Source organism: Ascaphus truei, chromosome 6 (genome assembly GCF_040206685.1).
Source record: "Ascaphus truei isolate aAscTru1 chromosome 6, aAscTru1.hap1, whole genome shotgun sequence".
NCBI lineage: Eukaryota > Metazoa > Chordata > Amphibia > Anura > Ascaphidae > Ascaphus > Ascaphus truei.
Window position 1 is genome coordinate 69,645,212 of NC_134488.1, and position 13,793 is coordinate 69,659,004.

The following is a 13,793-nucleotide window of genomic DNA, read 5'->3' on the forward strand; positions in this document are numbered from 1 at the left end:
CTCGGCCTGTAGATTCTATGGGCTCGGTCGAGTTCCAGCTTTGCTTCGGCGATTTCTGGGAGTATGCTCCTAAAAAGTCTGTTTAGGTATGGCTTGATTTCCTCGTTAAGGACTGTCTCCGGGATGTTGCGAATTCTAAGATTGTTCCTTCGCGACCTGTTCTCTGCCTCTTCCTGGGCGTCTTGAAGGCGGGAGATCTGTTTCTTCATTTGGGTTATGTCCTCATCTGTCGCCGCTTGTCCTTCGGTAACTGTCTCCATGGCCTCCTCCAGTCCTGTCGTCCGCTCCTCTACCTCTACAATCTTGGTGTGTAGGCTCTTCATTGCGGTTTGTAACTCCTCGTGAAACGCCTGTTTAATTTCTTTAACCCAGGTTTTTAGTTCTTTCCTGATATCTGGGTGCCTATCTGCTTCTGACCCTGAGTCCGAGTCTGAGCGATCTTGGGCTTGTGCGGCTTTCTCTTTGCCAGTTGGCGTGGGCGCCACGTTTCTTCTGGAGAAGAACGTGGAAGATTCTGGCTTCCCTATCTTTTTAGGGGGGGCCATGCCGTCTGTGTTCAACTATGGGGTGTAGAGAGCAATCAGGTCCGGGTCTTCCTTTTCTATATTGGTTGCTGGTTTATCTTGGATATGGGGAGCTGAGGGAGATTCTTGTCTGTTTTTCTAGGCTCGCAGCTATCTCACATGTGCACCCCCACACTTGGGCATTCAGTTAGTCCATGGGACTAGTTGCTTGGTTCTCTGTTTCGCCTCCTTGGGTGGAGGGGGGGAAGGGAAGGGGGGGGGGGGCGCGGGTGCGCATTCACTCCGCTCTATGTTTGTTGTTCGTCTTTTCCTCCGTGCGAAGCTTGGGGGATTGACTTTCTACTAGGTAGGTAGGTGGGTATGTATTGGGGTTGAGTCGGATTGGGGAGAGGGTGTGTTTGAGTAGTTTTTACTAGGCTGTTTTCCACTTTTCAGCCTCTGAGTTTATTTGTGTGTGCTTGTACCTTTAATTCAGGTCAGCGGCGGCCATTTTGGATCCGGCTGGGACACTGCTGCGTTTCAGGCTGGAACGCATGGTTCCTCTCCACCTCCCCGGAGCTCCCCCCTCTCCTCTCCGCTCCCACTTTCTCTGTTACAACAGGGATGGGGGGTAAGGGGTTAACGGCCGTCACCCCCGGCTTAGCGCCACTGCAGGAGGGCTCTGACTCCAAGATGGTCGTTTCCCGCCTTCTCCTGGCAGCGAGGCCCCCCTGATCCGTCCTGATCTGTGTCACCCCCGTGTACCTCTACCTCGGTGAGCCGCGGTCCTCGCCTCTTCGGCACCGGTTTGTGTCTCTTCCTCCGCCACTCGGTGCTCCGCTTTAGCCTTTAGGTAAGCTCTGGTTCAGGCACATGCGGCGGCCATCTTGTGCCCTCGGCTGGGGTGTGTAAGGGAGGCCCGCACTTCCAGTATCTGCGGGTGTACTTGGGGTCCCGATTCTTCGTGAGCCTCCCGATCTGGGTGCCAGCGGGTGGTGGTTTAGCTTCAGGGGACGTTATGAGCCGTCCCTGGGTGGTTTTGACTGACTTTGGCTGGAGTTATGTGCTTTATTCTCTCTGCTTAGACGGAGCTAGCCTTCCTTGCGACTTGCTCACTCTGCGTCCAAGCCACGCCCCTAGATCTGACTGCTTTTTAATAAATTATTTACCCATTATTGCCTCTGTACCGATTGGTAAACTTATTTTATCTTATCAAGTTATTTTATCTAAGCCTCTTTTTATTATTGGTTTTAATAAATTTGTAATTAGTTTTAGTTTATATGTACTTGGTACTATTAAAGTACAGCTAAACCCCGTTATAACGCGATCCTTGGGGTCCACCCCGAGACCACCGCGTTACTAACGGGGTCGCGCTAATTAAAAAAAAAAAAAAATGGCCGCCGCATCAGTGTTTTTACCCGCGGTCCCGGCTTCCCCCTGCCACCGCGTGACAGGAGATGGGAGGGGGGATTCCCCTCCGGTTCCGGCTCCCCCTGCCACCGCGTGACAGGAGATGGGAGGGGGGATTCCCCTCCGGTCCGGCTCCCCCTGCCACCGCGTGACAGGAGATGGGAGGGGGGATTCCCCTCCGGTCCGGCTCCCCCCGCCGCAGCACAGGGCCCTCGCACCGCAATACAGGGCCCCCTGGCCCTGCCGTAGCGCAGGGTCGTCCTGCCCTCCCCCCCCCCCATGCCCCCCCGCGCTGCACCGGGCCATCCCACCAGCCCCCGCAGCATCGGGGGCCCCCGCAGCAGCCATCATCCCCCTCCACCGCAGCACCACCCCCACCCTGCAGCCACATGCCTCAAAAATCATCCCCAAGGTAAGGTAAGGCTGATTTATGTATAAGTGTAGTGTGTGTGTGTGTGTGTGTGTGTGTGTGTGTGTGTGTGTGTGTGTGTGTGTCTGTGTGTGTGTGTGTGTCAGTGTGAGCAGTGTGTGTGCAGTGTGAGCAATGAGCAGTGTGTCAGTGTGTGCAGTGTGAGCAATGAGCAGTGTGTGTGCAGTGTGCAGTGTGCAGTGTGTGTGCAGTGTGAGCAGTGTGTCAGTGTGTGTGCAGTGTGAGCAGTGTGTGCAGTGTGAGCAATGAGCAGTGTGTGTCAGTGTGAGCAGTGTGTGTGCAGTGTGAGCAATGAGCAGTGTGTCAGTGTGTGCAGTGTGAGCAATGAGCAGTGTGTGTGCAGTGTGCAGTGTGTGTCAGTGTGTGTGCAGTGTGAGCAGTGTGTCAGTGTGAGCAATGAGCAGTGTGTGTCAGTGTGAGCAGTGTGTGTGCAGTGTGAGCAATGAGCAGTGTGTCAGTGTGTGCAGTGTGAGCAATGAGCAGTGTGTGTGCAGTGTGCAGTGTGTGTCAGTGTGAGCAGTGTGTGTGCAGTGTGAGCAATGAGCAGTGTGTGTGTAGTGTGCAGTGTGTGTGCAGTGTGTGTGCAGTGTGTCAGTGTGTGCAATGAGCAGTGTGTGTGCAGTGTGCAGTGTGTGTGCAGTGTGTGTGTAGTGTGTCAGTGTGCAGTGTGTGTGCAGTGTGCAGTGTGAGCAATGAGCAGTGAGTGTGTGCAGTGTGTGCAGTGTGTGCAGTGTGTGCAGTGTGCAAAAAAAAATTTTTTTTTAAAAAATTTTTTTTTTTTTTTTTAAACGGGAGCCATGGGAAAACCGCGTTATAACCGAATCGCGGTATAGCGAGGCGCGTTATAACGGGGTTTAGCTGTACTTATTACTACTATTGAGATTTGGATATGTACAGTATGTACTGTACTGCCTTTTTTTTAACTATTTTTAGTGATACACTACAATGAGTTTATTTTCTTTTATCAATAGTTGCTGGTGAATTCACATTTATATTTGTATAATTTCTACAGTTTGGTTTCCTATTTTTGTTCCCTGCATTCCCCAGTTTTTCATTTTCATCTCACCCTCTTTTTTTTTCTTCTCCATCCTTTGTTTGTATATTGACACTTTCTATTCATTGACACATTTTTGTTTTTATATATTCAACTCAGTGTCATTATTGTGGGTCAATGTATCAAATGAGTTTACATTTGTTCTTTTTGTTGAATATTCAATACATTTTCCACCATATATACTGGCAACCTTTAACTATTAGATAGGTTGACCACCTGATGAGCCTGTTTCAAGACCTATTTATACCTTGGTCCGTTCAATGGATGATATCCCTTGATGAAGTGACAGTGACATCAGAAAACGCGTAGTGAGTGTGATGTTATGAAACGTGTAGAACGCCTGCACACAGTTCTCCCTTCACAGACCCGTTGCCGAAATGCAACGGGTGTTCCCCCGCACTGTCAGACAAACCGGCGATGCCAGTCGATTGGTGTGGAGCACTTTGAACCCTTTACACTTGATCTTTTATGCTTTTGCTTATGTGGCTGCCTGATGTCTGTCCTGAGAGTTCGCCTCGTACTGCGAGATTCTGGGCGGTCGAAGCAGTAGGACTACACAAACAGCTGATCGGGTTACCACCTAACTCTGAGCCCCACACTTACCATCAGCTTGTGATTCATGGAGCACAGGAGGGAGGCACTCCAGAGGACATGGCTTTCACAAGAATACAACAGTTTCCAGTTCAGATAAGCATTCATATACCCCCTTATTGAGTGTTTTTCTTTTTAATGTTTGCTCATAGTAATACATGCATTTTATTATGAGGCAATCCTCTGCTGTGCTTCTTTTTTAGACACAGCATTTTCAGGTTGAAGGAAAGGAAGTCGTTTTCCTCACAAGGAGCTGCACGAGGATAGCTCACCTAGCCCCTGATACTAATAGGATGATTATATCCATGTGAACATTGGGTTGCTTTTTCATATATGGACTTGATCTATTGTTAGGCATATTCTGGACTCTTTTATTTGTTGTACTCTAGACTTCTCAGTATATCTAATCTAATTATATATATTCTAAAATGAAGGCAGATGCTCGTCCCATATAGAAACATGGTCCCACTCTGAGGACCGAAACGTTGGCTGCCCTGTGTTGTTAATACACTTTATTTACTTCATTATATTGCGGTGTGCTGTCTCTTTGTTACCTGGATTTCCCTGGTTACTATGTATGTATGTATGTATGTATGTACGCGCACACACATATATATATATATATATATATACACTATATATATATATATATATATATATATATGTATATATGTGTATATATATGTATATGTATATGTATATGTATATATATATATATGTATATATATATGTATATATATATGTGTATGTGTATGTATATATGTGTATATATATATATATATGTATATATATATATATGTATATGTATATATATATGTATATGTATATATATATATATGTATATATGTAATATCAAGGTCGAAACAGCTGTCTGTGGGTGGTTTTCTGGGTATGCACCTTAACCCTGGCTGTGCTCAAAGCTGTGACCATGCAGCAAGCTTAAGCCTATAGGGAACCATGTTAAAAATGGTTATTGAGGCAAAAAGTGACACTGTGTGCTCATTTGCATGTCATTTCCCAGAATCCCTTGCTGCAGTGGAAGTGCTGTATGCTGGGTGATAATGGGGAAAGGCGGGGTTGCAGACCTGCCTAAGACATGCAGATGAGCATACAGTTATATTTGCATATATATATATATATATATATATATATATATATATATATATCTCCAGCAAGAATCAATCAATATGAACCTTTGGAATGAAATCAATAAAATTAAGATGGAATGGAGCACATTTGAAAGAAATAAGAAAATCTTTCAAGGAAACCTTCCAATGTGCCTTAAAAATGAAGTGTTTGACCAGTGTATTCTGCCCGTGCTCACGTATGGATGTGAAACTTGGAACCTAAATGCAAAGATAATTCAGAAGATTCAGACAAATCACAGAAGTATGGAGAGATGTATGCTGGGTATTACATGAAGAGGCAGGAAAAAGAATGAATGGGTTCGAAAACCAAACAAAAGACTGTAAAATCATCACAAGGGTGAAGAAATTAAAATGGCAGTGGGCCGGACATATTACAAGAAAAAATGATCAGCGTTGGACAAGGATGGTACTCGACTGGATTCAAAGTGATATCAAAAGCCCAAGATAACGACCAAAAGTACGATGAGATAATAATTAATATTTTTGGGAGCAATCTAGAGAACAAAGGCTTGCAACCGCAGTATCTGAAACATCACTGATGATTGGGGAGGCCTTCATCCAACAGTGGATTCCCAAGGGCTTAAGATGAGGATATATAGTTTATTTACTTGTCGAAGCAATAACCTATTTATTGCAACCACTCTATGAATAGTTTAGGATCTATGGCTCGTATTGAATATACTGGGAAGCCAACTTCCCCTTGCAAAGTAAGATTTCAGCCCTCATTAAAATGAACGGAGCTGAAAATCTTCCTGAGCAAGGAGAGGACAGCTGCACAGCATATTGAGTAAGTCTCTACAAGACAGACATGTGCTTCACTTAATCATTAAACAATATTGTCCATTATTCTCAATCATAGTTAGATGGCATGGATGATAAGGTAATAGACACACAAAACCTATAGAAGATGGAACATGGTTAATTACAGTACGATATCTATTAGGATAACTCAATGAATAAGTGCTCTTCATTTGACAATTTCTATCACTTTTCCTGGTTTCAACAAATGCATTAGCAAAAAATATATAATTTGCTTTTAATGTTAAGTTTAATAACCCAAAACACTCTATCATTTGACTTTTGCTGGCAGTGTAAAATATAATTAAACCCTAAATGGGGTTTTCTTGCTAGGAGCTCAATTTCATTAAAATACATTGTACAGTATGGACAGACTTCAATTTAGATCTTGGTAACAGGACCAGGAAATCTGAACAACGATATAACCTTGTTTAAATTTTGAAATTCAAGTGTAGTGAACATAGGCCCTTATTCAACATGCTGTAAAAACCACTTCACTGTGCCGGAACAGAATTTGACTCCAATCCCATTGAATGGGGATGAACTCTTCTCCAACACTGAGAAATTGCTTCACAGCTTATTAAATAGGGCCCAGAGCAAAGACCCGATTACTTTACTTCACCTACTCAAACCAGGGGGCTAATGGCTGTAAAACGGCAGTGACCCTGCTCTGGAGGACACCGCTTTAGTAAGTAAAAATAAAACAAATGAGTTCGTTAAGGGAGATGATGGCTCAAAGCCGTTGTGCGCACTGTTTAATTAAAATATTACAAACTTCCAGTAGCTGTATTGGTTCTAAAGAAGAGTAGATGCATTGTAGGCTGTGATGCTTTTGAATGGGCTACAAGAGAGTTGTTTATAGACTGTAATGGACAGTGTTTTTTATTAATAATAATAATTTTTCTCATGACGCGCACAAGCTCACAAGGAGTTGACACTGGGAATTAAACAGGATTTAGCCACTCCAAATGCAGTTTTAAAGAAGCATTTCCTTGAGAAAAAAAATATTTCCCCTGTAGGTGGGAAGCAGGGTGTCTCAGGAGCTGAACTGCGTTAATTTCACCTCTGGGGACCATTGGTCCCCGAGATACGTGCCTCTAAAGGTGCTGCTGGTATCTCAATCCTCTTTAAAGGTCTTGCATCACACGTGCTGACAGGAAGCTGCGTGGGATCTTGTTGCAGCTTCCTATAGGCTCACGCCACGCGGAACCTTTAAACAGCCATATGGCATGCCCAGCCAGAGCATCTTTCGGCAGCTCCTTCAGAGATACTGTATGTATCACAGGAAGCAGGTGGTCCCAGGAACTGAAATGAACGTGGTATAGTTAAAAAAAAAAAAATTAAACCCGCTAGCCAGGCAGAAATTTCGCTTTAAGCACTAAAACCATATGAAGAACTCTTTTGTTGGTCTATTAAAATGAATCACTCAGCTTTTCAGCCAGGCATGCTTATGTCATTGGTCACCATTATGCTGACGTTCAGCCACTAACAGCATGTGAATCACTGGTTGCCTTTGATGGGGAACGGTCTGACTGTAGTGCGACATGGTATAGTCAGACCCCCTCGATCTGCTCAGCACACGAAAGGAACCATTGAACGAGCCTTGCATGTTCCAACACAAATGCACTTATTTCCTGGAGGAGCCTATTTAAAATGTTTCACGACACTTCCATGAGCCAAGATGACATAACTATTAGAAATGAAATGGGGATAGCAACGTCTTTGCAGGGGCTGCCCTGTTAGATAATGGCAACATGAAGCAAACTTCCTTTAAGTAACCTGACAGCAGTGTGAAGTCTAATCATAGTTTAAGAAATTAGTGGAGAACCCCACTTATAAATACTGGGAAGTCTTTTGATGATTTTCCTGGCAGGATCAGGGAACGAAACATGGTGCCAAAGCACAGTCGCATTTTCTCCTAATAACTTATTTTGTTGTGGATCAAGCAATGTACTTATAAATAAAGACTGTCTAACTGTTATTTTTTTCTCCTTGGCTTTACAGCTCACCTTTCTGCTGCTAGAACGTGTCAGATAAACCTTTGCAGAGTAAGCGATTGCTCTCGTTGCACTTCAACTCCAAGACAAATTGTACCACTTCAGCTTCATACCATTTGCCCCACGAGAGATATGCCATCATTTAATGCTGCCGAGGAAAAGTGCTTAGTAAGGTAAGAAAAGAAAGAAAGACCAGCACTTTCTGCACCAAACACATCACTTGGACGCTTGATCTGGTATATAAAAAACATCTTATTTTTTTTTACATTCTGAAAAAATAAAAGCTATTTATGGGAGTCAGTACAACACAGTCGCTGTAGAAAAATACTGAAGTACTTATAGTGAATGGAATAGTTGGCACCAAAACATTACAACATGTACCCCGTGTAAAAACAAGTGCACACATTTTTCAGTTCACCCTGTATGCCTATGTACCATACAGACACTTGGGCCTACTAAAAGACCACTACAATTTGTCCGTTTTGCAGTCCAGAGCTTCTTGGTATTGGGAATGAGCAGCGAGCTTTAACTCCCTCCAATTCAAGGGGTTAAAAACAAATATTCGTACATCTGTGCCGTCCTCTACCATTGAAGAATGCCCTTTAACAACCACCCTTCGCAAAATCACCCTAACAGAGAGTTAAAAGAGATTCTGGCTTTGCCATTATCCCAGTTCTTTTTCGACTCCTTAATATTTTGTTTTGTAAGCCTCTCCGTGTCTACTCATATTTCTTGGCCAGGTTTGGGGGCCTGCTCAGCTCTCCCTTTGGATATTTGAGTTCCAGTGTTTGTATCATTTCCTCTTGTATCACACCTGCACGCCCCGTCCGTGCATCTGTATCACTTGGGCCCGTAGGGTCTGAATACCACTGAGGATAGTCTTCTGGTGTTCCACCGAGGTGATCCCTAAACTCATAACGTCCCTAAAAAACAAAGAACAGGATTCACTAAAAAAAAACGTACCGATAATCAAGATGAGCAACCTAATCAGAGGGCCATAGAATGCGGAAATCAAATATCCTCAACAGTTATTACAGCCACAAGTACAATAAAACTAAAACATATTAGGCCTATTTGCATTTTTTTAGCAATCATAGTCTCAACAGATGTAGCCTACGGTATAGCCCCGCCCCTTTATCCCACACCACTTAATTAAAACAATGGTCGCTTCTCCTCTGGTGCGTTGTGTATGTCCTGCTGCAATGCACCGGCTGGAGCAATAACATTGACTACATTGGTATATTACTTTGACTTACAGCCTATAAACATTCTGCAAGCTCCAAAACTAGATGTTATACGAAAACACTATACACACTTAACAAGGGGCGGGCAACTCCAGTCCTCAAGGGCCACCAACAAGTCAGGTTGTCAGGATATCCCTGCTTCAGCACAGGTGGCTCAATCAGTGCCTCAGTGAGCCTCCTGTGCTGAAGCAGGGATATCCTGACAACCTGACTTGTTGGTGGCCCCTGAGGACTGGAGTTGCCCACCCCTGCACTAAACTGTTGACGTTTGTAAATGTGGCTTGTGTTTCTTATCTTGGAGTCACTGACTGCACAAGAATCCATGGCTTATTTGAAGATCTTACACACAAGCCTCTTTTCAACACCTGACCTTACACCTGCTGTACAAACCAAAGTTTCTGAATGTCTCTCTGCTATATCATCCTGGATGGCCCTCCGACGCCTTAAACTCAACATGGCTAAAACAGAGCTCCTCATACTTCCTCCCAAACCTGGCCCTACTACCTCCTTCCACATTACTGTTGGAACTACAATCATTCACCCAGTAGCCCAAGCACGCTGCCTAGGGGTCACACTCGACTCCTCTCTCACATTCGCCCCTCACATTCAAAACATTTCTAAAACTTGTCGCTTTTTCCTCCGCAATATAACAAAGATACGCCCTTTCCTCTGTTGCTCGACTGCTAAAACTCTGACTCAGGCCCTCATTCTCTCCCGTCTTGATTACTGTAACCTCCTGCTGTCCGGCCTTCCTGCCTCTCACCTGTCTCCCCTACAATCTATCCTAAATGCTGCTGCCAGAATCACTCTACTCTTTCCTAGATCTATCTCAGCATCTCCCCTCATGAAATCCCTCTCCTGGCTTCCGATCAAATCCCGCATCTCACACTCCATTCTTCTCCTCACTTTTAAAGCTTTACATTCTTCTGCCCCTCCTTACATCTCAGCCCTAATTTCTCGTTATGCACCATCCAGACTCTTGCGTTCTTCTCAAGGATGTCTTCTTTCTACGGGCTTTGTATCTAAAGCCCTCTCCCGCCTTAAACCTTTTTCACTGACTGCCCCACACCTCTGGAATGCCCTTCCCCTCAGTACCCGACTAGCACCCTCTCTATCCACCTTTAAGACCCACCTTAAGACACACTTGCTTAAAGAAGCATATGAATAGCACTGTGAATATTCTGAACACGATACATAAAGCTTAGCCCCCTGCAGACGCACTTACCAGAACTGCCTCCTACTGTCTCTGTACGTTCTACCTACCTACCAATTAGACTGTAAGCTCCTCGGGGCAGGGACTCCTCTTCCGAAATGTTACTTTTATGTCTAAAGCACTTATTCCCATGATCTGTTATTTATATTATGTTATTTATTTGATTACCACATGTATTACTACTGTGAAGTGCTATGTACATTAATGGCGCTATATAAATTAAGACATACAATACATACAATACAATACTATGTTTTATGAACAATGTGTTACAGTATATGTTTTCAGAAAGCATTGTTCCTGTGCTAAACCAATACAAATTCAAAATGGCAGTCTCGAAGAAAATCTGTGTCTTTAGAAAATTTTACTCTTACTAAAATTAAATAAATCCAACTTCTGCTTTGATTGCAAACTCAATAAATATTGAATGTGCACTTGTTTAAATCAAAATCAGTACTAATTTAGTAATCATTTGCACTTTTTATAAGCATGTATAGGACATACTGTATACATGAAAGAGTTGCAAATTGCAATAGTGATGTTAGATTGATGGTAGGAGAGTTGATTTCATTCAGAGTTCCTTTGCATTACTGTGTTAAGGTCATTTGTACACACCTTATTTTCGTTTGTGTCAGTGAGCAATTTGGGGAGTGGTTATAAGAGCAGTCATGGTAGAACTTGCATAACACTGTATTAAAAGCACTGTAAGTTTGTGTCTGATTGCACAGAGTCCCTATTCCTTTATTAAATATGCCAGGCTTGAGGCAGCATCAACCAATGTACCCAAGATATATATACACCTCAACCCCGTTATAGCACGATCCACTATAACGTGTTATGAGCGTGGACCCCAAAGTGGACCCCGAATATTACATTTTTTTTTTAAAACAAGCTTTATACACACACATACACACAACCCCCTCTCCCCACCCCTCCCTACCTCTGGTGGTGCTCCGGCTGCTGGGGAACGTGCTGGGGCTGCTGGCACCTCACTCCTGCTGGCTGGGGGAAGTGCTGGGGCTTCTGGGGGAACGTGCTGGCTGGGGGAAGTGCTGGGGCTTCTGGGGGAACGTGCTGGCTGGGGGAAGTGCTGGGGCTTCTGGGGGAACGTGCTGGCTGGGGGAAGTGCTGGGGCTTCTGGGGGAACGTGCTGGCTGGGGGAAGTGCTGGGGCTTCTGGGGAAATGTGCTGGCTGGGGGAAGTGCTGGGGCTGGCTTCTGGGGGAACGTGCTGGCTGGGGGAAGTGTTCGGGCTTCTGGGGGAACGTGCTGGCTGGGGGAAGTGCTGGGGCTTCTGGGGGAACGTGCTGGCTGGGGGAAGTGTTCGGGCTTCTGGGGGAACGTGCTGGCTGGGGGAAGTGTTTGGGCTTCTGGGGGAACGTGCTGGCTGGGGGAAGTGTTTGGGCTTCTGGGGGAACGTGCTGGCTGGGGGAAGTCCTGGGGGAACGTGCTGGCTGGGGGAAGTGTTTGGGCTTCTGGGGGAACGTGCTGGCTGGGGGAAGTCCTGGGGGAACGTGCTGGGGCTGCCGGTTCCTTACTCCTGCCTCCTCCCTTGTTCCGATGGGGCTCGCAGTGGCCATTTATTGAATTTTTTTATTTAGCGCGACCCTGGTTAAAACGCGGTCTGATCGGGTGGCACCCGAGGACCGCGTTATAACGGGATTCAGCTATATATATATTGGTGTAGAGTTATCCGTACCGTTGTAGCCGAGCTTAATAATCAAAATTTTTTTATAGATATAGATATATTGATGTAAAGGTATTTGTACCGTGTTAGCCGAGCTTAATAATAAAAAATGAATAGACGATATCGTTCTGTGGACATTGTAACACCGCTGGAAGAAGAGATCAGTGTATCTCGAAAGCTCACACAAAGAAAAGCATTTCGTTAGCCACAGAACGGTATCGTCTATTAATTTTTATATGTAATATTTATATATATATATGTATGTATGTTTGTATGTATGTATATGTGTCTGTCACCTATCTTTACTCAAGATCTCAACTGATTTTAGATGCCTCCATTTTCTATGTTATATGTAACATTTTGTACAGCAATTTGTCATACATTTCTAATTGAATGAGCGCTATATGATTCTCTTTTTGCTTTGAGTATGTTTTTCAGGATATATATATGGAACTAAAAAAACATTTGATACTGGCGCAAACTAATGCAAGTGAGAATTGTTGCACCATGTCAAGTAGCAAATAACACATGGCTGCCATCGAGGTTGCCCCATGTCCGACGGTGGGCCCAGGCAACTGAACCCGGAAGTTCTGCACGACTGGAAGTCCTGCCCAGTACAACAGGTGGGTCCACTTCCCACTGGGGGTGGAAAGGCACACTTCCACACCTGGGGGTTCAGGTGTAGAGTTCTGTCCTGGGTCCCTGGGAATGCCTTTGGCAGGCCTGCATATACGCAAAGATTAAAGATAGGCAACTTACTGAACTGTCATCCTGGCCACGGACTCCAAGTAGCAATAACCTGCTGCTGTGAAGTTATCTTTGTACCTCTCCATCTCTATAGCCTCCAGCCATTCACCCACAGAGTTGAAGGATGGGAAGGTTGTGAAGGTTCGTTCAATTAATGGTATGGAGGTGCTGTGAGATCTAGGAAAGCATAAAGAAATAGGACCAGAAAGACCTTAACACAATCATAAAGTTTTTGCCTAAAAGATGTAACACGCCTAACACCTTATATGAAGAATAGACAAGGATCGCGGGTTCAAAATTCAAACTTTGAAAATTCGAGTCAAACTTCGGAATGAAATTTTCCAATCCGTGCAAAATTCAATCGAAAGCCCAAGCCAGAGTCATTCTTGGATTATTTATCATTATTTTTTTTCTTTTTCTTTAATAAACTGGGTGTACATTTGAGTTTGCGAACAAACAAAAAAAGTTTGAATGTTTGAAAAATATTTTCCACTACTTTCTATAAATCAGAGTTCTGGGAGTTTTTTTGGAACTAAAACGAAAATGCCAGTGAAAGTGTCACCCGTAACTTTTATACATACCTCTCAATCGTTTTATTCAAGACTGGGGAAGGGGATGGGAGGAGCCCTACCTAGGACAGGCTCAGAGGTACACAGAGCCCACCAAACTTCCCCTTCCCCCTGCTCAACATCCTGTCAGCACCCCACACCCGCTCAACAAAACCCGGGGCCAAGTTATCACAATTGGCTAATCTTGTTTGAACACTGTTTACACCTGTAGTCATTTAAAACAATATGATGGAAATTGTACACGCAGCATGCAGTGTGTAAGTGAAAAACTGTTCTCTGTTACCATCGTAAGAAACATATTTCACACTCGCTAAAAACTCCCTCACTCCAAACTAGCGTTGTATCCCTTCAGCTGCTTTGCAATGCATTTCCTTCCATCCAGTATCGAGTGTTACACGAAAGT

At 44.3% G+C, this 13,793-nt stretch overlaps 1 protein-coding gene across 3 annotated transcripts in view; it reads right to left on the reverse strand.

Annotated features, from left to right (window-relative positions):
* Window positions 1–6,243: 6,243 nt before the first annotated feature.
* The window catches only part of EPHA10 (EPH receptor A10), a 304,331-nt gene continuing 296,781 nt past the window's right edge, over window positions 6,244–13,793 (reverse strand). For 2 of the 3 annotated variants that reach the window (XM_075604752.1, XM_075604751.1), the window contains exons 16-17: window positions 12,834–12,998; window positions 6,245–8,854 (exon numbers count right to left, since the gene is read on the reverse strand). In XM_075604752.1, the coding sequence (XP_075460867.1) occupies window positions 8,740–8,854; window positions 12,834–12,998 (280 nt within the window). In that variant the 3' untranslated portion in view covers window positions 6,245–8,739. Of the gene's footprint in view, window positions 8,855–12,833; window positions 12,999–13,793 lie in introns of all 3 variants that reach the window. The other variant, XM_075604750.1, reaches the window with a different exon arrangement.